This window comes from Macrotis lagotis, chromosome 1, assembly GCF_037893015.1.
Source record: "Macrotis lagotis isolate mMagLag1 chromosome 1, bilby.v1.9.chrom.fasta, whole genome shotgun sequence".
Classification (NCBI taxonomy): Eukaryota; Metazoa; Chordata; class Mammalia; order Peramelemorphia; family Peramelidae; genus Macrotis; species Macrotis lagotis.
The window spans coordinates 35399028-35424208 of NC_133658.1; the positions used below are offsets into that span (position 1 = coordinate 35399028).

Sequence of the window (25181 nt, forward strand, 5' to 3'; positions counted from 1 at the left end):
GTCCTGGGCAGTCCTAGAGGGACATATGATGAGGCCAGGGGCAAGTAATTTTATGTTTTAAAATTTAAGTTTGCTACATGAACTATGAATGACATGTGTACTTACAAAATCACAGAAAAGGAACTTGGGATCATCTAATCTGGGCTGTGTCTGATATGCCACCTCCTCTAAGACATTCCCACCAATCTGCCTTTGCCCAAATACCTCCAGTGACAGGGAGCTCAGGAAATAAAAGAGCAGCCCAGCCATGGAGGATATTCCCCTCTTCTCCTCTTCTCTGCTCACCCCTGCCACACCAGGGCCAAGCAGACTCGGGGTTATCTTTCCAACAACAACAATCCTATAACTATTTGAAGATGGCATCATAGTCCTCCCCTAAATCTTTTCTTCTGAAGTCTAAATTTCTTCTTATAACATGTAACAATTCCCTTATCATCTAGCTCGTTTTTCTTTGGATTAAACAGCACTTAGTGAGGTTTCAAAAATGAGCTTAGAGATGGATATCACACTCCAGAGAAGCCCTGCCCAGGTCAGAGAAGAAAGCAAGGAGCCCTCCTTTGGGGCTGTCTTTCTTAGGATGGGCCCAAGGCTGCCTTCCCTCCCAGGATACCCATCCAGGTCACATTATACCACACCACACTGTACCTCTCACACTGAGCCTGGTGACCTCCCCAGATCTTTTCCTACCAAACACCTGGTCACCTCTCCCCTCTCTACTGTGGTGTGCAATCTGTTCATCATTTTGGGTGCTGTGGTTCACCTTCCCAGGCTGAGCTATGCACATGCGTGCACTGGTTGAAGGAACATACATCTGGAGAGCACATAAGAAATGTCCCTCAGGACACGACTTGAGGGGAGAGGGACTGAAAGAGAATGCTACTCTAGTTCTCCTTTGAAAGGTTTTAATTTCTTTCCCCTTCTTTGAAGGAGGTGAAAATGAACATTTCTTTTTTCCTTTAAGTTTGTTTGTTTTTTTCAAGGCAATAGGGTTAAATGGCTTGCCCAAGGCCACACAGCTAAGTCATTATTAAGTTTCCCGAGACCAGATTTGACAGGTACTCCTGATCCCAGGGCCAGTGCACTGTGCCACTGTGCCACCTAGCTGCCCTGAAAATGAACATTTCCAACAGCCTTCTGGGCCTTATTCTTACCCTGGCAAGAGGCTGGGGCTGTAGGGGAAGAAGGGCAGAAAAAGGGGGTACAGCACAGCATCAAGAGAGAGAACAAGACTTCACCCAGAAAAGTCAGTGACCTTGACCTTCTGGAGACTTCATGTTAAAGGGAAGAGCTCCTGGCAGACCCAGGCAGACAGCCAGGCCTGGCAAAGCAGTAAGCATTTCTGAGTAGAAAGGATTCATTCTGATGCCTTGAGAAGAGAGACAATAACTACAGACAAGCTCCCAGATTAAAAAAAAAAAAATTAGAAAAGACAAATTTCCTAACAAAACAAAATAAAAAGGGAAATATTGTATTTTGGTTTAAACCTTATCACCATAATGCCCAAACCCTCAAAAGCCAGCTCTAGCTCCAGGGCTCATCCTCGTGAAAGCAAAGAGGCCCTGAGTGGTGTCGGATCGGCCCCAGCACCTCTGCCCGGCCTGGCCAAGCTAGTGAGCACGGTGGCCAAGTCAAGAGGGGAGGGCCTATGCTGTTGGCCCACCTTCCTGGCCCAACTCGGCATGTTCTGGAAGCTTCTTTCTGGGGGCCACTGGAATGCAGGTAAACCTGGAGAAGAACCCTCCAGCGTCTAGATCTGCTCCTGCAGAAGGAGCATCTGCAGGCACACGCTAATGTACAGAGGCCCTAAGGATCACTTGGGTCAGAGGAGCATTTTCACAAGATTACTTACTTAATCTGATGCTTATTTCCTTGCATGTGGGACTGGTACATTTCTATGGATGTAAGGGTGATACTACAAATGGGACATATGTAGTTACCCACACCAAGTGCTGAAAGAACATAGAATTCAGGTTAATGTCAGTATGCAGAGACAGCAAAAAGAAACCCCCTTACCTCATACCATTACCAGGGACCACCACCCTGGGGCAGGTTGCCTCAAGCTCTGCCCAAAGGGCTCACAGCCTATTTTCCCTCTTCTTTTCTAAGCCCTTAGCATTTCTTCTTCTAGGTTGGATTCAGTAAAATCCTCATCCTCTCGGGCCCAGATTGTGGGTGATGGACAAGACTGAGCTCAAGGTTGGACATCCCCAAGCTCGGGACAAAACAACCTGCTTTTCAGGGGGTTAGGGAAGCCCCCAAGATGATGATGATGGAGACATGAGAATAAGAAAAGGATCAGAGGATGCACAGCTGCTGGGGAAATGGGCCTGTTGGCAGCCTCCCTCTGCCAGGGTCCATTCTTACTGCCCAACAGCCTGGAAGCCAATGAGACTTTTGACTTCTGCTGACTCTTGCTATGAACTATCACTCCTCCTTTATCTATTTTCTCTCTCTCCCTACTGTCTCTTTAGTGAACTGGAGCTGAGTGCTTGTTCAGGTGTCTCCTACTGAGGAGCAGTCATAGACAAAGTCCTTCCTCAATCACTGCCTTCTGGGCAGCACTGGCTTGGGAAGTGGGAGGAGGCCACCCCAGGAGGGGAGGCCTGGATGCCTTCTGGACCGGTGGAAGGAAAGGGGTGGAATCCAGAGTAAGTCACAGTCTAGGGAGTAGAGCTGGCTAAGAGAAATGGGCCCAATATCAGGCTGAGGAGGAGGAGGAGGAGGAGGAGGAGGAGGAGGAGGAGGAGCAGGGCTGGTAAGAGGGAGGTGGTGGCCTGGTGGCCTGGAGGCTAGAGGAGAGGGCAGAAATGGAAGGAGGGAGGGAAGAAATCTGGTCTTTTGAGTCCAAGAACCTTCCTACTCCCCTTGTTTCTATCTAGTCATCACACTATTTGACTTATCCCCATTGCTTAGCACAGGGTATCAAACAGCAGATGCTGGGGTGCCCCTTAAAGATTACTCCCACTGACCCTGTACTCTCATGTGCCTCTGTCACTGTTTACATGCTGAATTCTCCATCACACGAGGAGCTCCTGGAGGGTGGGGGCCATCTGCGATCCCAGGACTTGGCCCAGGGCCTAGCTCATAGCGAGGGATCAATGAATGCACCCTGACTCCCTGACCATCCAAGGACACTGACTTACAGAAAATCACAGCAATCTTTTTCAGGACAACATAACACTTTTTAAAAAACAATGTAGGGGGTGGCTAGGTGGCACAGTGGATAGAGAGCTGGCCTTGGAGTCAGGAGTACCTGAGTTCAAATCCGGCCTCAGATACTTCATAATTACCTAGCTGTGTGACCTTGGGCAAGTCACTTAACCCCATTGCCTTGAAAAATCTAAAAAAACAAACAAAAAAAATCCAATATAGTAGAAATAATGTAAAGATTATCAGACTGACTTCTGGGGGGGGGATTATATATAATTGGAAAACAAAATATTTATAAATAAAAAAATGTAGGTTGCATTTCTAAAAGAAACAACAAAAAAACCCATTCTGTTCAAGGAATTGTCCTTCTTGGAGCTGGACAGACTCTCAGAGGCCTTCTCTTGAAGACCTCTGCTGCCTGGGGACTAGTGGGGAGCCCATCCTACCTCAGTGGCTCCAATGTCCCCATCCTTTCACTCACTGGGTCTGGTGACCTGTGCTCACAAAGGGCAGCAGCTGTTTTCTCATTCTCTCCACTCATATCCTGGGCTTCTATTCCCTATTCTCCATTTCTATTCTTTCCTCTTCTACCCCAAGACCCCTTCCTGTGGCAGAGAAAGCAATCTTGTCTTCTCTTCACCATCAGTCAGCCAAGACCCATGGACTTTGACCAGCTGCCCACTCCCTTCCTTTGATTCTCTTCTTGTCCTCACAGAATGGAACCAGCCCATTATTCTGGACTTGCTTCCCCCTTTCCTCTCTTGTACACTCTCTAGGACCCAGCCAAACCAGACTAATAGACTTTCCATCTTGGTGCTCTCACACCAACGGGCTCCAGGCCTGAAGTGACCTGCAGGCCTATCTGCTTCTAAGAAGCCTTCCTTCCTTCGAGCCTGGTCTTCAGGAAGTGTCTCACCCATGTGGCAATTCTTGCCCCGCCATGTCTTAGGCTTCCTTTTGGCATCTGTGTTCTACTTTCCATTAGAACATGGACTCCTCTGGGTTGGGTATCTAGCTCTGCACAAAGTGGGCACTATTTACTAGGTGAGTGTTTACTGCACAGATGAATCAACTCCAGTTAGAAAGGTCACCCCTGAAACTAGGTTTGGGGTTGTGGCTGGGAACAAAGACAATAGGACAGAGAAGAAACATCTCAAGGGAAGAAGGTGTTGGAGAAGGGAGAGAAGAGCTGCTCCAAGAGTCTTCTAAGATTGCCAGCCGGAGAGAACACAATGATGGCAGCTCCATGGACATATTGAGAGGTTTCGGGGGGAGGAAAAGAAAATGAATTTAGTTTTAAAAAGACTGGACTTGTGATGGCAGCAAGGTATCCAAGTGGAAAAGAAGTCAGCTGAGACTAAATCTAGCCACAAACACACTGTGAACATCTGATTTCCTCTATTATAGCCAGTTCATAAACAGATGGAAAAGAAAGAAAAAAGGGAAAAGAGAGAGATGAGTAGGAAGGGAAAACGGAGGAAAGAGAGGCACTGGGTGGGCGAGAGAAGGGGTGACTAGGTTCTGAAATGAAGATATCAGCAAATACATTTTACATCTGGTCTCTCATTAACTTTTGGGTTCTGATGAAGTTATACTTTTTACTTTGAGATCTAACCAGACTCCAAACACCTCTTCCTCCACAGGCTGACAATTCACGTGCTTTGCTAAACTTGGGGTCCTTCATTCCAAAACTCCTCAGGCTGGTAACTCAAGAGATCTAGCACTTTCTAAAGGGGGCATGTTGTCTTCATCTTTGGTCAGAAAAGGACTGTACCCAAATGGCTAATACAGAAGTGATAACCAAGCTCACTAGTGACACCATTAAAGTGATAGTAAGTGGCTCCAAACTGGAAGCTCACAATACCGCTGGGTGAAGTCCTTTAGTGGATGCCATTTCTGGTCCCCTAAATTACAATTCCAAGAGAGCACTGTGTCCTTTTCACTGCTGACATGAAGACAATTAGGCTGAATCTTTGGATTCAGAAGGGCTGATTCAAAGCCTCTCTGATAAAAATCATCAGATCAGGGCCTGCGGCTTCCCTTATCAACTGATCAAATGAAGAAAGAAGGACTCTGATGTTGCAAACAAATTGGCTACATGTCTTTTCAACACTTGCCACCAGGTTCCCTGGGCTGAAATCGGTCACCACATCTCACACTGATGACAAAAGCTGCCTTAAGAGGATGTTGTCAGCCAGTCTGGGAACTATACAGGCGAGGCTCTGACTGAGCACTTGGCAGTGCCCTCCTTGTGCCAAAGTATGGGATCAAGCTTTGTGGAGGTAGTCCGGCACTCCCTTCGACTGAGGCCCTATTCTCTGCAGTGGCAATAACAGCCCTGTGAATAAGTCACTGTTGCCAAATTTCCACTGAACTGTGAAGTCTGTCCTTCATTCTCTCTGTCTCTGTCTATTAGGTTTTTGCAAGGCAATGGGGTTAAGTGGTTTGCCCAAGGTCACACAGCTGTAAGAGTCAAGGGTCTGAGGCTGAATTCAAACTCCCATCCTCCTGTCTCCAAGGCCAGGGTTCTACCCAATGAACCACCTAGCTACCCTTATGTACTACCATGGAAAAGCTATGAAAATCTATCTTATCAAAGATCCAAGAAGATGCCTTTGACTCCTGTTACTTATTCCCAGTGAGTTCTTCATTTCTCTTCCTAATTTTATTTTGGCTCTGACTGATCAGTCTCCTTTTTCTCTACTCCCCTCCCTTTCTACCACATGAACCCTTTCTGCAATGCCTCCTCATTAGAGCTTTTCCAACTAAACCCCACCTGTAAGGCTGGTCAGCAATTGACCTGAAAATAGTGTCAACAACCCTACCTGGTGTGGGATTTTGAAGTCATTCATCCAAACAGTTCTAGGGGGCCCCTGAAGCTGAATCCAGGAGCATCCTCTGTTGAATACCAAGAGGCCTGGTTCAGCATTTCATACCACCGACCACTCATGGTCTACCAATCCATAAGATCCTTGAAGAATGACTAGGGCTCAGAGAGGAAAACTTTTCCACTGTCTCTTGGGAGCTTTCCTTTAGGGTACCCTGCTCTTCCCAGTCCTTTTGTTGTTCTGCTTCTCCTACTTCTCCCCAGTTGCAAAAAGGAAATTGTTCTACTGTTAGACAAGGTATATATTACTGATATAATACTGATGCGGGTGGAGGGAGAGGCTTTCCACCTTTATGTGGGTTTTTTCAAAAACCTCTGAAGCTTAAGGCATTGCTCACTGCCCTAGGGTATGAGTATCTCAATATTAAGTCCCAAGCAGGGATCAAGAGAACAAACCCAGTATCTGGTTGGCAGATCACATTTATGTGGCCCAAGGCCCAGTTTTTCTTTGCTAACCTTATTTAGGCATTGTCTGGCATAGACTTTGGGGATCTGGCATTGATAGGAGCCCTGAGCACTCTATAACAAAGGATTCTAAATGTGATCTACTCTCTCTAAAGTGATCTGTCGATAACAGGCTGGGCTAGAGGAAGAGAGGGCATGGTGGAATCAACCAATTACAAGGTGGCAGGGTTATCGATCTGGCTTGAAGAGAGCGCGTTCCCACTTTCAGCTCTGTTGGATGAGTGGGGAAATAGGTATTTCTGGGGAGGACATTTCATTGGGAAGGAACACATACTCCCATCATCCGTGCCCACTCGTCCCTTCGTCTCTTCTCTTTAAGGCCAATCAGTACTACAAAGCAACCTAACTTGGTCCTAGAGGGGTGGGAGTGAAGGGATCTTCTGACTTTTGCCGGTGAGGACAGCATACCATTATACCCCAAACTGCTGCCCAAGTTGGGGGAAACAGATTTACTGAAGGGACATTTGACATACTGGGGGGATCAGGTGGGAAACAACTACTTTGGATTTTCAGGGATCTCCAGGGCAAGATGCTCTAACATCTAATCCTTAAAAAGGACAAATGAAAACCCTCCCAGAGCACCTTCTGTGTCCTGCTTTCCCCTCGAGACCAGTCACCAGCACCCTGACCCCGTTGCCTATAAGCAGCAGTCCCTACAGATCAAGTTTGATTCTTCATTAAACTAATGACAAACTAATTAGCTTGTGAGGCTGGTTCACTTGAATCATTAGTCAAGGGACCACAGTCATCAGCCCTTCCTATACACAGATGTGGGCAGGCTTGTCCTTCTAGACCAGGTGAATGAGAACCTTAGAAGCAAGAATTTGTCCCTTAAGTCCACGCCTACAGCATCATCCAGATTACTGACTCTTACAACTTTATATCCAGTGAGACTCAAGGGAGTCTGAGATTTGTTTGAATCTGGGAAGAAGCACTGTGGGCCGGACTGTAACCCGGAAGAGTGGCTGGTCATATGGCCAGCAGATCTGTACTTGTGTTTACCCTGCTGGAGGGCTACTTTATATGAAATTAAGACAATGTGAAAGGTTTAGGAGACTTCAGTTGTTGAGTTCCCACATTTACATGGAAAAACTAAAAACCACTGTACTTATTTGAATTCAGACTATGAATCTTAATTTTTATTTATGTGCCTGCTTTGAAATAAAGTACTTTTCAATCAAAAAGAAAAGTGGTTATAAGAGAACCTTTGGCTGTCCATGATGATTTTGAGCATTTGGTCCAGATGAACCACATTTCTGGAAGTAAAAAAACCTTGAGGTTGTGGTTGTCAAGCTACTGATTACAGAAAATGGGGAAGATATACCACAGGACTGAAGACTGGCAAATGTCTCAATTAAAAAAAAAAAAAAGGTAAGAGAATAGCCAGAGCATTCCTGGGAGGCATGTGGCTTAGTTCAATTAAATGGATTGAGAACTGGATGAAAGGTCAAAGATGGTAGTGGTGTGTTGTTTATGTAGCAGGAGGTCTTTGGATCTGTGTTCAACATTTTTATCATAGACATGGATAAAAGCATAAATAATATGCTCCCTAAATCTGAAGATGACACAAAGTTAGGAGGGATAAGGAACATAAGGGATGATAGAGACAGGACCCAAAAATATCCTGAGAGGACAGATAACTGAGCAGAATCTCCTAAAATGAAATTAAATACAGATAAATATAGGAAAAAAAATCAATGTCCCAAGTATAAAATGAAGAGAGCACAGTTAGTAATTGTAAGCTGAATCCAACACACTTTAGGGCAGCCACCAAAGCTAATGTGGTCTTGGGCCACGTAAGAGAGTCAGAGTTTCAAGGGAGAGAGATTATGCTGCTGTTTCTATTCTGTTGTATGATGTTTGGTTCTGGGGCCACGGCTGAGGAAAGATACAAATAAATTGGAGAGAATTCAGAGGTGGGTAGGGGAGATGGTGTAGGGTTTGGAGCTCAGGCCACATGAAGAAAGGCTGAAGGAACTGGGGATATTTAGCTTGGGAGATGACATTTGTCTTGAAGAAACTGCAAAGAAGAACTCTCTCTCTCTCTAGCGATCCTATGAATGAAGCCCGGGTCCCTTTCATTGGAAGACAGGAAGGGGACAGGAAGTTGTGATGACCCCTTTTCAGGAAACAGTCAATGATTTCCCTTAAAAACGCTCAAATTTCGTGATATCTCCAAATTTCTACTTAAACTTATAAAACCCTACACACCTTTAGCAGTGAGCAAAATGATGGGAAAAAGTGGGCGATAAGAATATGGAAGGGAAGATCCAGTGGATAAGTAGGCAGGACAAAAGGTGGGGTTAGTAAAAGAGGAGGCATCGAGAGGAATAAACATGTACCTCCTTAGTGCCCTGGCATGGCCTAAGGTCCTTCTTGCCTTATGACCTTTGTTCATGATGTCTGATTGTCCTATCTCATCTCTTCTATGAGTTCACATCCTCCAAGAGGTCAGTCCTTCCTGATACTGGCCCTCTGGATCCCTATGGCATTTCAAACTAGTCCTAGTCAACCTGGCACCGATCATCTGTCCACACTGTCCTTTCAGTCAAATCTGGTCTATGTGATCACTTGATTAAGTTTCCTGAGGGCAGAAGGCACATCTGCATCAAAGCACAAACACAGTGGTGGGGATGGAATAGGGGCTTTCTACATAAGGGTGAGGGATTGAGTCTCTCTCATTCTACAAGTCCCAGAGAAATTGAATGCTTTGCTCTGGGCACCATGGAAGGTAGATTTGAACCCAGAACCTCCAGCACCAAATCTAAAGCTCTTCCCAATGCACTAGTTTATGGTTCTTTGTGGCTAAGCAACCTTGGCTCCTCCGCCAGATGAGCAGAAGGCCACTTGCTCTAGGACAGCTCTAGCTGTCTGTGGTAAACCTGCTGCTCACCATTGCTGGTGGACTCAGCAGGGAGGGTCTTCTGCCCAATCTCTTCCAGAATCTTCTTCCGAGTCTCGCTCCTCTTGTGCTTCTTGCCCACATAGTGCTGCTGGGCCATGAGTGGGCTGTTAAAAGATGCACAGCAGAGCTCACAGTATCTTTCTGGATTGTTCAGATCCAAAGTGGGGCCACCACAGGTTAGGGGGGTTTCTTCCATCGCCACTTCTGGGGTGGTTCTGTCAAAAGTGGGCTGCTGTGTCTCTGGCCCAGCACAATTAGTAATAGGCAGACCTGCTGAGAAAAGAACAGACTTTTTTTTTTTTAGTTTTTTATTCTTTTTAGGTTTTTGAAAGGCAAGGGGGTTAAGTGGTTTGCCCAAGGCCACAGAGCTAGGTAATTATTAAGTGTCTGAGGCCAGATTTGAACTCAGGTCCTCCTGACTTCAGGGCTGGTGCTCTATCCACTGTGCCACCTAGCTGCCCCCAAAACAGACTTCTAATGTCTAGAAATAGCTAGAGAAAAGAGAATAAAATAGAATTTTAATAGAAAAAGCTATTCCAATATGGGTGACAAACATCTGTTCCTGTAACATATTTAAAACCACTACCACCATATACATATACACTTTGGTCGAACTAGTCCCACTCAGTGACTTTATGTCTACATGTGTGTGCATGTGTTTTTCTGTGCAGAAAGGCTTCCAAAATTTTGGTATACAAAAGACTTAGATAAAGCCTGGCAAATGGACCACTAGCAGATCTGACAACTCTGACACATTCTTGGCTTGCTCTTAATGGACAGAGGCCTAGAGTCGAGGAATCAGGGTCTATTTGAAAGAATACATCATGTCACTAATTCACTCTTGGCTTGTCTATTAACTTTGGTGTGAAATTCAAACAATTATTGAATGCCACTCAAACTGGAAGTTTCCAGCCCCATGTTATTTCAAAGTTCTCCCTTCCATTTGCTTGTTCAAAAATTCTGTTGTCTTTGTCCTGGCTTGCAATATACTGATCTTCTATCTCATGACTGCTAAAACTGATCCCAATGGAAAAATCTATTTTAAGTATAAGAAACATGCTAAAACAAATCATAAATTTTATAAAAACCTAAAATTTTTTGGGGGGAGAGATGGATATAACATAAATAATTAGTACTCTGACATCATCCTGATGATATACCAAGCTTCTCAAGGCACTGGGTTCAGCATGTTCAGTAATGAGAGGTTTATATGATAATGACTTAGCAAAAAAAAAAAAAATGCTACATTAGTGAATAGTACTCCAGACCAGGGCAATCAGTAAGAGTGGTGGATCACTAGCTTCAGAGATGCCAGATCACAAGTTCTAAAACAGGACACACGCTTCAGATTCTCCATTTCAAAACCCAAGCTAGATCTCCCAGGTTTCCAGATTTCCATCCAATTCCAAAACAGATGCCCCCATTTTAGGTTATCTTGGACAGGCTCTCGCAGTGTATTCCATCCGATCTGTCTCCCCAATTAGACTGCCAACCTTCCCAGCATGGCAATCTTGTTTTAGGCTTACTAACTGTTTGTCATTCATAAAGATAGACCTTTTCTGTATCTTTATAGGGAGATGATGATATGTAATTTACGGTTAGCTGAGTAATCCTAGAGAATGCTTTGGCTGTAACATTTTATAATAAAGATACTGGTTGAGTAGGATGTGAAGTAAAGCAAACTGTAGAAAAGAAAAAGAACCGAGATTAACCAAAGAGTAGGGGAAAGATTGACAAGTCAATTGGGTAATCTGTATAATTTAATTCTGATCTGCCATTAAATTAGAAGAATGGAAAAAAGGAGCATGGCTAAGAAGTAGGCAACCTGTTGTCAGAAAACAGCCAGGTGGAGCAGAGTTAATTCACTCATTTTTATTTGGCTTTATTCAGATGAGAGGCCCCAGATGAAGAGAGGGGTTAAGTGCAAGGGACGACCATACTCTCTGAGTTCAATGCTATAGACACAGAATTAAAATGAAGTAGGAGAGAAGCCGTGAGTCCCTTCAAAGAGATGCTTCCCTACGGGAATGTTTCCAGAACCAAAGATGGTAGAAACTTTGAAGAATGACAGGGTAAAGAGCATAGAGAGTATGGAGGATAAAGAGATGAATGGAACCTTACCCTTGTCTGGCTGAGAACTTGGTGGAGACGTCTGAGTATGTTCTCCCATTAACTGCTTCAACTTTTTGGCATGAACTTTCCCCAAATAGTGAGACTGAGCAACAACTGGGGAACTAAAAATCATGTTGCAGAGATCACAAAATTTGTTTTTGTCCACCATTCCATTCCCATCAGTCTGAAATCAAGGGCAGTCTCAATTACAAAGATTCAACAAGTCAGAGTCTGTTTAATATCACAATAGCAATGTGGTACAACTCACCTGCAGAGTCAGAAAATCCAGTTTCCCTCTTTTATCAGTCCCTTGGGCTTCATTTTGTTCCCCATGAATTTGGAAATAAAGTTTAACTTTCTGAGCATGCTTTTTGCCCTGGAAGAAGAGATGACAGAACTCTGTGAACAAGCCAAACCTGCCCCTTGGCCTCAAGCAGAGCAGGGCTTATGGGCCCGAGGATGCTCAATTGGCCAGGCACCATTGGCTGGCTTGCTGGTTGCTAACTCTTCATTAAACAAAGCCGTTCATCTGAATGACCAACTTGTCCATCTGGAACTGACAAGAATAACTACAACAACCCAACATGGAAACATTTCTAAGAACTGGATTAAGCCACTGGAAAATCTGGAATTGTTTCTCCATGACTGGATGTCAGTATTCTAGTCCTCTTCCAGTCTCCCTTCAGCCCTGGACTTCACACCTCTAAGTACCCTCCTCCCTGGGCACCCCCTTCCCTCTGGCTGGTTGGTTCTTTGGTATCCAAGCAGGGCAAGGCCTCATTACTTTCCAGGTGACTTTCTCTGCCATTCCCTGACTCTCCTTTCTTTATATGAGGTGTCTTCTTCCTTATGAATGTAAGGTCCTTGAAGGCAGGGACTGTCTTTCTTTCTGCAGTTGCAATCCTTAGCCCTTGGCAAAGGTGCAGGAACATCAACTGAATACCAAAAACCAAAACATCTTTCATAATCCTTGGCCTGAATACAGCTGAGCATTTGTCTGTCCTTCAAGTAGGCTATTTCCACCTCGAGTTCTGCACAGAATTCCAAATCCTGGAAATGGAAGGCAGCAAATACTTGCTCTAAGTGATGCCAATATGGACATTGTGGGGTGCTGGGCTCCCTGTCCACAAACAGGGTAATGATTTGAGATCATTATGGAATAGGTGTCGTCTCATCTCTGCCACTCCCTACCTGGCCATGGTGTGGTTCTGGGGGAAGTGCTTTATCTTTGTGGGTCTCAGTTCCCTCATCTATAAGATGAATGGCTTGAACGTGTTCCTTCCCCCATTTTAACTTCTGTTTGGGGGCCTCACCCTAAGAAGGCTTAGATCATGTCTACGAGTCTATCATCTAATGATTGAACGAACTAAGAGTTTCCCACCCGAGGTTCATAAATTTCTCTCTTGTGTTTTTTACAGAGACATCAGAATATGATGGCTCTAAATATCATGGAAAGGGAAAAAGATAACCTAGTTTAGGACATGATTCCTCTTTGCTTTTAGCTTACCTCATAATGTGAAATCCTTTGGGATTCAAACTGTAGCATTGCGCCACACACTTTACAAAAGTTGTCTGTAAAAAGTTCATTCCTTTTATGTTCATCCAAAATAGTATCTATAAGCACAAAAGGGGAGGGGAGGGGGGTAAAACATGGCATCATGGGAATAGACAGTGGAGGTGGCTTCTCTTTCCCTACTAGCTGATAGACTACCTTAACTCAATTCTTAAAATCTTTGCAACTGGCCCTGGAGTCAGGAGGATCTGAGTTCAAATCCAGTCAGTCTCTTAGCTGTGAGACCCTGGGCAAGTCACCAAACCCCAAATTGCCTCAAAAAAAAAGAGGGAAAAACTTTGAAAAGTTCTTTTTTAAGACTGTAAATTTTGTTGTCTGCTTACAGTAAGGTTACTCATACATTTTATAAATCTCTTAAAACCAGGAAGCAAAATGCTAAAGAGAATGAAAAGGAAAGCCATGGGCACAGTACTAGGGGACAGGATGTTCTGGATGCTGACCCCTTGGACTCTGTATTGAAAGGTTATCACAAAGGCTGCCTCTGTTACCTAATCCACATGACTCCCTACACCCCACCCCACCCCCACTACCGCCCACTTTACAAGAGTGAACAATGCTTTTATTTCTACCCTTCATGTAAGAAAATTGGCACAAACTGGGGTTAAGGATTACAGAACAATGAATGATTTATGTTCTTATTCAATAGTTCTGTCTTGGGTTCAGAAAACCAGGCGGGAATGTTTCTGGGACTCAGCAGATGACCAACTAAAGGCAAGCACAGCAGTCTGTTTTAAGACAATCAACAATTTCTAGGTACTCAACCACCCAATGCCTGAGAAACACAAGGAACCACAAACCTACTTTTAAGAAAGGTGGGCACACATCCTCAGGAGATGGTACAAACATACCACCCATTTCACAAAACACTTTTCCCTCTGGTCTATCAAAGCAACAAAATACAATTTGTCTTTAACACATAGATGTCATTCTGTAAGCTGTCTCACTGTGAATTGTTCAATTCATTCTACCTGGCCTCTGTATTACCACTCTGAACTCCTCATAACTCTAATTTTCTTGTGAGAATTTGCCAGCCCAAATGTGAGACACAACTCACTCAGATAGTCTTCTATAACAAATTGTAAATACTTTAGTGTGGGGAGTGGGGAAGAGTAGAAATAATGCTGCAAGTCACTTCTCTCCCCTGGGCCTCAGCTTCTTCATCTGTGGTATGAGGCCCCTTTTAGCTCTAAATCCTTGATGACTCTATTGCTCTTTGAGAAATACTGACCATTCACTATTTTCAAGGGGCTGTACAAGGTGTTATGGGAACAGAGAATTTCAAGTAATTTCAAGGAGCCTGTAGTCTAACAGGAAGATGAGCTGTCTAACCAGTCTCTGTACAAAATAAAAATGCTCTGTTTAGGCGATCACTTCCGGAAGGCTTCCTGGACAGACAGCATTTGGACTTGGTCTTGGAGAAGCAATAAAGATTACAGAGGAGAAGTTGGGGGAAAGACACAGGGGGAAAGGCCCTCCAAGCAGAGGGGATACAGAGTATAGATGAGAGGTTTACCTGATAAATCCCAAAAGTGAGTTAAGTCTAACTGTACCAAAGCTAGGTTGGAAATAATTTGAGGAGCTGTTTTCTTTCCTTAGCTATAGCTAGCTGCCCCTCTGATTTACTCTGAACAGCTCTCAAAAGCACAATTATTAGTGGGCCATAATGGAAGGAGCATTCCATTAGGGATCAGGAGACCAGGGCTCTGGGTTTAGCCTTACTGAAACCGCTGGGTGACCTTGGTCAAGCAGTCTGAGGTCCCTGGGCTTCTGCACCTTAAAAAGGTGGGGTTCCCTAATCTATGCTAGGGTTGTAACATTGTCTCTAAAGCCAGTTAGCTAAAAAAACCTGCCTGCAACTGTAACTCCCATTTCCAATCTTCTCTAGGGTCAGACACAAGTGAAACAATTTTCCCAAGGGGGCCTTGGCCATGAAAGGTCATTGAAAATTTTCTATCAAAAGGAGGTAAACACTTCCCCCTGGTGACTCTCAAAACTTACTGCAGTGGTAAATATTTAGCAACATAATGGCAGTACAACAGAAACAAGTGGGCTTTTCAGAGACTCCGGAGAAACTAGAATTGACTACTAAGTAGTCCTTGGACAAAGGGCTGGTTGGCACTGGGCGAGGCGGAGTGCTTCATGCGGGCACAGGTTTGAATCCTGCCCTCTGTGACACCGTGTGACATGCAGGGCAGATCCTCACCTTGCCAGTCTGTTTTCTCACTACTGGGGAGGATGCTGAAGCCCAGAGGTTAAGTGAATTATCCCAATCCATTATGCCTGTACTGTCCCAGGCTGCCTCCTCCTCCTCCCCTCCCCCAGGCAGGTCCCTCTGCGGACCTCCTTATTTCTGGGCCATTATCTCTGGTTGGCAGAGTCATCCACAAAGACCCTCTTCTGCCATATCCAGTGAGTTACCAAGTTCTAACAATTCTTCCTAGAGGCAGTGAAACCTAGGAACTGGGGAGACGTGGGGGGTAACATGATGCAGCAACATTTTATATGGTCTTGGATGAGGGAGGGGTGAGTGGAGGCGACATGGTCAGACCTGAACCTTAGGAAAAGTGACCCTTAAGTATCCCAAAGAACAAGCTGGGGCTCAACCCCCCCATTCCATGGAATGGGCGTCTTGGCATCCTTCTCTTCCCTAGCATTTGTGATTGTATGACTCATCTAATGAGCTCCCTCTCCCAGACACCCTTCAAATTCACCTGCTGCTCTCCAGGCCCAGTCAAACTGGGCTTCCCTCCTGGCTGACCCTGTCAAGTACATGTGGGGGGCTTCTAACACCAGGCTGGAAATGGGTCTTGATGGAAGCCAGGGAGAGGATTGTGTAGGAAAAGTGACCTTTAATCTCTAGATACCTCAAAGACCAAGCTAGGGCTGACCCCCAGCAAGGGGGCTGGCGTGACTAGGCCGTTGGCATGGTGGGGGGGGGGGGGAAGAACCAGGTAGTGAGGGACTCTCCACAGCAGAGAACTTTGATTTTGGAGCCAAGAGGAAGACAAGTGGTGTTTAGGTGAGGCAGCTTCTGGGTATCATGGTGAGTGGAGCCCTGGGTCTGGGTCAGGAAAGCCTGAGGTCGACTCCCAGCTGTGTGACCCTAGGCAAGTCACCGGCTGTTTCTGTCTCATACTCATCTAGAAAACGGGGACAATCATGGCAATTCCCAGGGTGATTGTGAGACTGGAGCATCTGCGGAGCACTCTGCAGTGCTGCTAGTCCTCTATGAGGCTCTCTCTGAATGACCCCACCCACCCACCCAGGGCTTCAGCTCCTCTTCCACCAACCTGTGGCACTCACTTGCTAATGGGCCGGACCGGAAGATCTCTGGATTAAAACTGTGCCTTGGACTTCTCTACATTCTTTGCCCTGGCACAGTGTATTTGTGGAGGATTAGAACTCAGAGACTTTTTCTTACTGTGGAGTTTGTAATTTAGAACAAGGGAAATGTCCACTGAAGACCCAGAGACACTTTCCTCTCATTCATCACTGGTGGATGATGTTTGGACAGAGGTACAAGAATGTGGAAATAACATCCTAATTCAGGTCAATCCATGGAAGAATGGTTAACTTGTCTTATTCCCTATTCTTTTTTTTTTTATTTTTTTAGGTTTCTGCAAGGCAAATGGGGTTAAGTGGTTTGCCCAAGGCCACACAGCTAGGTAATTATTAAGTGTCTGAGACTAGATTTGAACCTAGGTACTCCTAACTCCAAGGCCGGTGCTTTATCCACTACGTCACCTAGCTGCCCCCTTATTCCCTATTCTTTAATTTTTTTCTAATTTTATTTAAGGCATTGAGGTTAAGTGACTTGCCCAAGGTCACACAACTAGGTAATAAGTGTCTGAGGTTGGACTTGAACTCAGGTCCATCCTGACTCCAGGGCTGGTACTCTAGCCACTGCATCACCTAGCTGCCCCCATATTCTCTATTCTTTATGTAAAAGAATTTATGTAAAACAATTGCCTAACAGTAACTTGGATTTAAATCGACTAGAATGTTTTGTTTGAGGGATCCAGAGCAGTGAGGGACTTCCAGGGTGTAAAACTAGCAACTCCTTGGTTATTTATATAGATTGAGGGAGACTCTAGGGCACAAGTCAAACTCCTTTGTCCTTGGTAACCCTGATTCCAGGTCTTTCAGCCTCTATCCACTACTCCATATGCCTCCTTGCTAATAATTTCGGTCTTTATTACTTTTTTCTCACTTCTAAAAAGAAAATAAAGTTTTTCTGTGCATACATTTCTGATATCCCACATCTATGTTGCCTTCCTCCTTCTCTAAGTTATCATTCAGATATTCAAAGGAGAAAACTGATCCTTGCCTTTCTCCTTCCTCCAACCCTAGTTTTTTTTGGGGGGTGGGGTGGGGCAGAATGCCCTACCTGATTAAGGTACCTGGGTGGTCTAGTGGATGGAGTGCTAGGTCTGGAGTCTGATAGACTTCCTGAGTTTGGATTCGGCTTCAGATGCTTTCTAGTTGTATGACCTTGGGCAAGTCACTTAACTCTCTTTGCCTCAATTCCCTCATTTGTAAAATGAGCTGGAGAAAGAAATGGAAAACCCCTCCAGTATCTTTGCCAAGAAAACCCCAAATGGGGTCAGAGTCAGACACAACTGAAACAACTGAACCACCTCAAAAACTGACTCAACTGGAGACAAGAACTGAAATATAATCGAATTGTAATGTTTTCATGCCTTAAGTGAACCTTCTCCTAAAATAAATGCAAATTTAGCAACCAGAGCCTGGAAGACAACTCTTTGGGGAACAGCATCCCAGGAGAGCTGGAGATGCGCTCTGTCCAAATGAGATGAGGCTGTATGAACAAAGGGAAGGCATTCACCAGTAGGGACAACCCAGCTTGACTCTGTGCCATTGGCTGAAGACAAAATAAAATGTTCATGAGAGAACGGCTGGAAGCTGAGGCAGTTTCAGAAGGTAGCAAAGATAATGACTATTCCAGAGGCTAAGGAAACTGAGAATTCAACAAGGATTAAGAAAGTAGGGTGACCTAGCAAGAAAAATATGGCAACTCTAAGACTTGGAACTGAGAGTTAAGAGGTCCCAGTTTCAAATGTGGTTCTGCTAAGACTTCAGACAAGTAATTCTTTCCTCTGGGCCTCAGTTTCATAACTACCACCAAGAGAATGATATAACACTGTAGAAATATTATATCATTGATCCTTCCCTCAGATCTGAGCAGTAAGAGTTAGTGTAACTCCCATTTTACTTGGAGTTTACAGGAAACTGAGGCAGACAGCAGATCTCAGGATCACACAACTAAGTGAGTATCTGGGGGGACATCTGAACTCAGGTCCTTTATGACTGCTGGCTCAATGCCCTTATGCCCTCAATCTACATAGAGGAAAGAGTTAGTCCAGGTGATCCTATACATCCTCCATGTACCTTGGGAGCTATGGCAACAGAGATTGCCATCTGATAGATTATTTTCCAAAAGCTCACTTTTAAGGTGTTTTTGTGGGAGACCAAATACCCCCCCCCCATAGTGTTACACTTGGTAGTTGAGTTCTCAGATTAAAACAACTTGTCATTTACATCAACTATAATGTAAAAAGTACTTAATATTGGTTCTGGGTCCTGAGCATGATTAAAGTATGGAGATAAACATGTGGCACAGGAGGGAGAATTGAAATCCTTTAAAAAATGTTTAACCAAGGTGGACCAAGCATTGTATTCAATGTAGGAGGTTCTTTGACACCCCCTTGCTCAATGGTCACCCTTAGACTCCAGAGTCATTTCACAATGCTGCCTGTTCAATTTTCTGACATCCTTAATCCTTAGTTCTCCATCTATTTTTCTTTACACTAAGCTGAAATTGATCATTTCCACCTTATAATTTTCACTAGTTCTTAACTCCAGGGCAAGACAGGATAAATATACTCTTTTCTTGATCTTTAAAGTTTTAAAGGCAGTGTAATTTTGTGTGGCTTAGTGTTTTTTTACTTTTTCATATTTCAGATTCTAGGGAATATGAAATCCATTAAATGCAACTGAAAATCTGACTAGATCACTAAGAATGAAAATTCCATGTATGGCTGGACTATCTGTAGCACCAATCCACCCTGAATGCCTTATAAGAAGAAATAACTAATTCATCTTTTATGGTTCTTTCCTATCAGATTATAATCTTATGAATGTAATCACTTGCTTTCTTGAATTCTCATTAAATTGCCTTCATACTTATGCCATCTTCCTAATGGTTAATATAAAGATTTGCCAGAATTTTATTTTTAACTCGTCCATGCCTATGAACTTAACAGATCAAAACTACATTCAACTATTCAACTCTAGGTGAGGAAAGGGGGAGAGAGACAGAGAGATGAGAGAGAGAGAGAGGAGAAAGAGAAACAGAGAGATTCAAGGAAGAGAGGTTTTTGAGAAGAAGGTTTGAAAAGCTGGATGATCTATCTAAACTTTTAAATTTTAGGTCTGGAGATAGAACAGAAATTTGGGAGAGTGAGGGTATGGCTGGGCCAGCTAGGGAAAGGAGAAATGAGATCATTGCCATTCAGGAGTGGTTATTCATCTGAATATAGTATGCTATAAGGCTTGGTGTGGTCGCTGATAGAATCTAAACATACAGAGGATACGACCATTTCAGATGTTCAAAAAATAAATTTTGATGAATTACCAAGAAAATTCTTAATTTTCGCTTTCCTACAATTATCACAACTCTTTTAGGAATTAAGTTAGTTGGGATTTCTAGTCCCTTTAGAACTCTGAGATATTAGATTCCACGCAAATGAAGTTACATGTTTTTTTAGGTTTTTGCAAAGCAAATGGGGTTAAGTGGCTTGCCCAAAGCCGCACAGCTAGGTAATTATTAAGTGTCTGAGACCGGATTTGAACCCAGGTACTCCTGACTCCAAGGCCGGTGCTTTATCCACTACGCTACCTAGCTGCCCCCAAGTTATGTGTTAAGAATAAAAATATCTATGATGAGGAAAGTTGTGCTTAGATCTTTGACCATATATTCTAGAAAATTTAAAGGATACTCCCAATAAACCATTATGCTTTAAATGTCAAATTTCAGAATTCTTCAAGAAAAGAATTTTAATTCTAGGAAAGTCTAATTTAGTATAAGCAGAAAGAAAATTCTGATTTTGAAGAAATGAAACCCTTATAATAAAGTTTCATCTGACTTCATCTTTTTTTTTTAAAGTGGTCAAAACTAAAATGGCCTATAATTAAAATTCAAGTAGTGTAAAGCCAAATGACAAAATTTCCTGCTAAACATGAAAATGTTGTCTGAGAAATTTTTGAATCATTGATTTTTAAATTTCACTGGATCAGGAACCCATCCTAATGGACTATCTCCCCTGTATTTATCAGAAGGTTCTACATCGAAAAGGAGCTTAATAAATACTTGATGAATTGGGTTGAAGATTGTAGGTTAGTGAATAAACAAGAGTAAGAATAATTCTATTCCTACCCAGATCATATCTGAATACTACTATGGCACTGGGTACAACTAGAGGGTAACTAGAGGACAGCCATGGTATAGTGAAGGAGCTTTAATTCCTATGAGAGTCAGATGAAGATTGAGACATTTAGTTTCAAGAAGACAAGACTTGGGGAGATCACACAGCTATCTCCAAGTATATAAAGATGATGCTTGTCCTGCTTGGTCCCAAGGGAAGCAAGGAGTTGAAAGTTGAGCAAATTTAGTTTTGGGGTAAGGAAGAATTTTCTAACAACACTGTCCCAAAGTAGAATAGGTTGCTTTGAAAGATGATGGGTTTCTCTTTTCTGATAAAAAGATAAGGTGACTTTTCAGATAAACAGTGGAAAAGGAATTCTTTTTCAGTTATTTGTTGAACTAGGTGGCCACGTGACCCTTCTGGGGACCCACTAGAAGCTCTGAAATCCTGTGATTCTAGGAAAGACTATATACTTCAGTCTTTTGAAAATTGAAAAAAATTAAAACATTTGCAAAGTGTTGAAGATTTGAAGCAGTTTCATGTATAAAATGAATTGACTTTAGAACTTCAAATGAAGAACTGTGAAGTCAGTCTCTCAGATGATATAATCTACAACTAATAATTTATACATATAGATCATACCATATAAATCAATACTGTTTTGGCTGTCCAATAGCTATAATTCATAAAAAAATTTTTGAGATGTAACTTCTGACTTCTTATATAATAGAGGTAGGTAAACTAAAACTAAAAAAACTGGGAGTGGAAATTAATTGAATGGCAAAAGCAAATATCAACTTGATAGATTTTTTTAAAAAAAGTTATGAAAAGGGGCAGCTAGGTGGCGCAGTGGATAAAGTACCAGCCCTGGAGTCAGGAGTACCTGGATTCAAATCCGGTCTCAGACACTTAATAATTGCCTAGCTGTGCGGCCTTGGGCAAGCCACTTAACCCCATTTGCCTTGCAAAAACCTAAAAAAAAAAAAAAAGTTAAGAAAGTAAGTTCTTATTTTAAAAATGAGGAACCCAAAGTTTAATTCAATAAACAAATACTTTATACTTCAATTCCACAATAATGACAAGGATAGGGAAAGGAGAAGTGGAAGAAATAAAAGGGAGAAAGACAAAAGGATGAACTAGGCAGTTCAAGTTATTTCATTTCTCTGGAATGTACTAGATAATTCCTTCTTGGCTCCAAATCCTAATATGACAATGGATGAAATCTAAGGTCTTTTCTACCTATAGAATTCTGAGTTTTCAAGATCTCCAGACCAAAGATGTCCCAATCCTACAACAGTCAGAGAAATCTTTGAGAGATAGCCTTTTGAATAAAAGAGCAGATGCCGGGCAGATTGCTCAAGTTACATACCTTAATTTTAGTTGGCTTCCTAAATGTTATAGCTTCTAGAATCTGAGTCTTCCCTGCACATGGGAATAGGGATAGTTTGTGGCCTAGGAAATTAGATACAACACTATTGAGGTGGAATGCAATAAAATTTAGGAGAATGAAGGTAGGGCTGGGTCAGCTAGGGAAAGGAGAAATGAGATCATTGCAAGTCCATTCAGGAGTGGTGTTTGTAGGAAGCAAACAGCAGGTGAGAAGAAACTGGCCAACTTCTCCAGGGCTTGGGCTTTTCCCCTAGTATTAAGAGATTTTAAAGACTCAAAATAATGGAAGAGAACCTTAGAAGCATGGCCTAAGGGGTTGGAAATGTTGGCTTCTTGTCTTCTTGAACTCTTATCCTAACTCTTCCCTAATCATGATATAGAACTGAGACACTTTTTGGTAACAATTATTGAATTAGTTTTGTTCTCAGTTAAAATTTTTTAAATGGTTAAACTGAAGGCTTCAGGTAGACAACATGGTATAATGGAGAGAAGTCTATAGGATGAAATACAGGATTCCTAATTCCATTAATAATGAGTTGTTTAATGTGGGTAAGTCACAATTTCTACAGAATCTCATTTACATTCAAAATAATGAGGCCTAGTTCATGGCTAAAGTCATATTCAGGTATCAATTCATGCTTAATTTTAAGAAAAATCAATTAAAGTTGTCCTTCACTTGTAAATGTTTCTTAAATGATTTTTCTTGTTGTTGGGGAACCAAAAAAAAATGATCACTGTTTTTAAAGGAAATACATTCAAAAGTCATTTGGGGGTATATGTAATGACCTACTCAGAGAGATGACTAAATATTTTCAACTCTTCAAGAGTACAGCCAAGTATCTCTAAAATTTTATTTTCTCCTCAGGGATATGATTCCTCTCTCAACATATTCAATTTTGATCAATATACAGCATGAAAACAATGTAAAGATTATCAGACTGCCTTCTGTGGTGGTTGGGGGAGGGAAGGGGGGAATAATTGTAAAATTCAAAACCTTATAGAAACTAGTAGGTAGAAACTACTATTGTATATAATTGGAAAACAAATAAAATATTAATGAAAAAAGAAAGGAAAAAAGAGTGCAGCTAAGTATGAGGATATAATTTTTTAAGCAAACTATGGATTTTCTTTTAGGATCTAAATAGTTTAAGATCCCAAAGGGCCCTATATATTTTCCCCAAAGTTCCTTCTACATGATTGCCTATAGCCCATACTCCAAAGGATACTCGATTTAAGATCTGGGAAAATTCTAGATGGCTCGATGGTTGGTGACTATCATGAGACATATAAGTAGTGCCTACAAAGATTCAGCATTGCCAACTAGCTTCATTTCCGTTTGCAACAGGTTTTTTAAACAGGATTCCTAGTTGAGGGAAATGCTATAGCATTTGCTTATATTTTAAGCAAGCATTTGATGCTTGGACATTTTGGTGCATGGAGAAGATGGAGAGATATGGAATATATCCATATGGATGCAGAAGTTGTTGATGACAGTTAGACTCTCAAAGTCCAATGAGTCAACTGCTTGAGACTCAGTGTCAATGTGGTCTCCAACGGGGTGCACCAGGGATCTGAATTAGGTCTTGGGTTGATTTTGTTTCTCAATTTTTGTCAATGATTTAGGTAAAGGCATGAATGGCACATGTATCTGGATTTGTAGATGACCACAATCCTGGTTGGATGACAGCAAGGACATCTTAACAGTCTATAGCAGGAGTGGACAAAGCATAGCCCTTAGCATTGAGTTAAGAAGTGTTTTTTACATTTGAAAATAATGTTTTACTACAGATCTGACCCTGTCATTTACAACCCTAATGTTACAGCATGGGAATGAATTCCGTAAGATGAAATTCAAGAGGAATAAATATGTGAAGTCTTAAACTTGAGTACAAAAATATGAATTTTGCAAGTATAACATAGCAAAGGCATGCAATTAGATAGTTAACTGTATGAAAAAGATATGGGAGGACTGCAAAGTCACTGAGTCAGAAGGGTGATGTGGCTGATTTATAAGATCACAGGATCATTGCCTGTGAGCAGAATGGAAATTTGGAGGCCACCATACAGAACATCACAGGAGAGGGGGTGGATAATCCCACTGTCCTTTGCCCTCATCAGATCTTCTTGCATTGCTTGCAACGTTCAAGTCTGGGGTAAGTCACAGGTTAAGTAGATCACTGATAAACTGAAGAGTGTCCTGAGGAGGACAGCCAGGATGGTGGAGGGACCTGAGGCTATTTCATTTGACAATAAGCTGAAGGAACTGGGAATGTTTAGCTTAGAAAAAAAATTTTAAAAAAGTGACATGGACATGGAGGCCATCTTCAAGCATCTATAGGGCTGTCCTATGGATGAGGAATTAGCCTGTTCTGGGTGGTTTCAGAGGGAAGGAGCACCTAAGATTTTCATAAAGTTAGAGGGGAGCTGCCTCAAGAGGCAGTGGGGCACTCCTCTTTGGAGGAGTGCTGAGAGGCTAGGAGGTGTGTCCCTTCCAGGTCTCAGATTCTGAGCCTGAAAGTAGTTCAGGTCCAGCTCTGTTAGAGATTGATTCTTTAATCTGTGCCTCAATTTCTCCAACTTTAAAATAAGAATATTAATTTGTACTCCCTTCCTCATGGGGCTGTGGTGAGAAGGAAAAATGCATTTTGCAGGACTATAAAGAATGATATAAAGTTAAAAAATGTACAAGACCCTGATTTAATGGAAATGGCAATGGACCTGAAGCCACAAAACAAAGAGTTCACATGTTACTTCTTCCACTTATTAACTGTGTGTTCTTGGACAACTCATTCTAACTCTGAGCTTGTTTCCTCAACTTTAAAATGGGAATTGTTGCTTTCCCTCCCCCACTATAGTGAACTTGGCAAACATTTTCATGGGAACTCTATTATGACCTGATTCAATTCCTCTCTTTACCGAAGTCTATATGCATTATTCCAACAGTGACAGCTGAAGAGGTCCTTGTGATTTGGTGTGCTAGGAATCTATTAAACTCTGAAAAGAGGATGCCAGCTTATCTGGCAGTGATATTCAGCTTTGAGATACGGATTTGTGAGATGACAAGAGTTCATGAACTGGTTTAGAATTATCATGAGAAGGTCTCAATCTGTGTTGAAGAAAGTGGGGTCTGTGTGTGCGTCTGTCTCTGGGTTGAGAGGGGTGTTCATGCTCAAGAGAAGAAGTTGGATTTAACTCCAGAAATGGAACAGAGCTGAAGACAGGAAGCAGCTCCAATGAGAGAGGAGAGACCTCCAG

General features: G+C 42.6%; 1 protein-coding gene across 12 annotated transcripts in view; it reads right to left on the bottom strand.

Annotated features, from left to right (window-relative positions):
* The window catches only part of KRCC1 (lysine rich coiled-coil 1), a 40622-nt gene that overhangs the window by 6503 nt on the left and 8938 nt on the right, over window positions 1-25181 (bottom strand). For 3 of the 12 annotated variants that reach the window (XR_012470809.1, XM_074197038.1, XM_074197058.1), the window contains exons 2-6: window positions 13027-13133; window positions 11788-11895; window positions 11529-11703; window positions 9396-9680; window positions 1850-1949 (exon numbers count right to left, since the gene is read on the bottom strand). The exons of 1 other annotated variant lie outside the window; for it this stretch is intronic. Coding sequence is in view for 9 of the 11 variants with exons in the window: in XM_074197038.1 (XP_074053139.1) it covers window positions 1850-1949; window positions 9396-9680; window positions 11529-11703; window positions 11788-11895; window positions 13027-13133 (775 nt within the window). In the remaining 2 variants the exon portion in view is untranslated. Of the gene's footprint in view, window positions 1-1849; window positions 1950-9395; window positions 9681-11528; window positions 11704-11787; window positions 11896-13026; window positions 13134-15090; window positions 16308-25181 lie in introns of those variants that run through there. 8 more of the 12 variants (XM_074197064.1, XM_074197048.1, XM_074197075.1 and 5 more) reach the window with 8 other exon arrangements.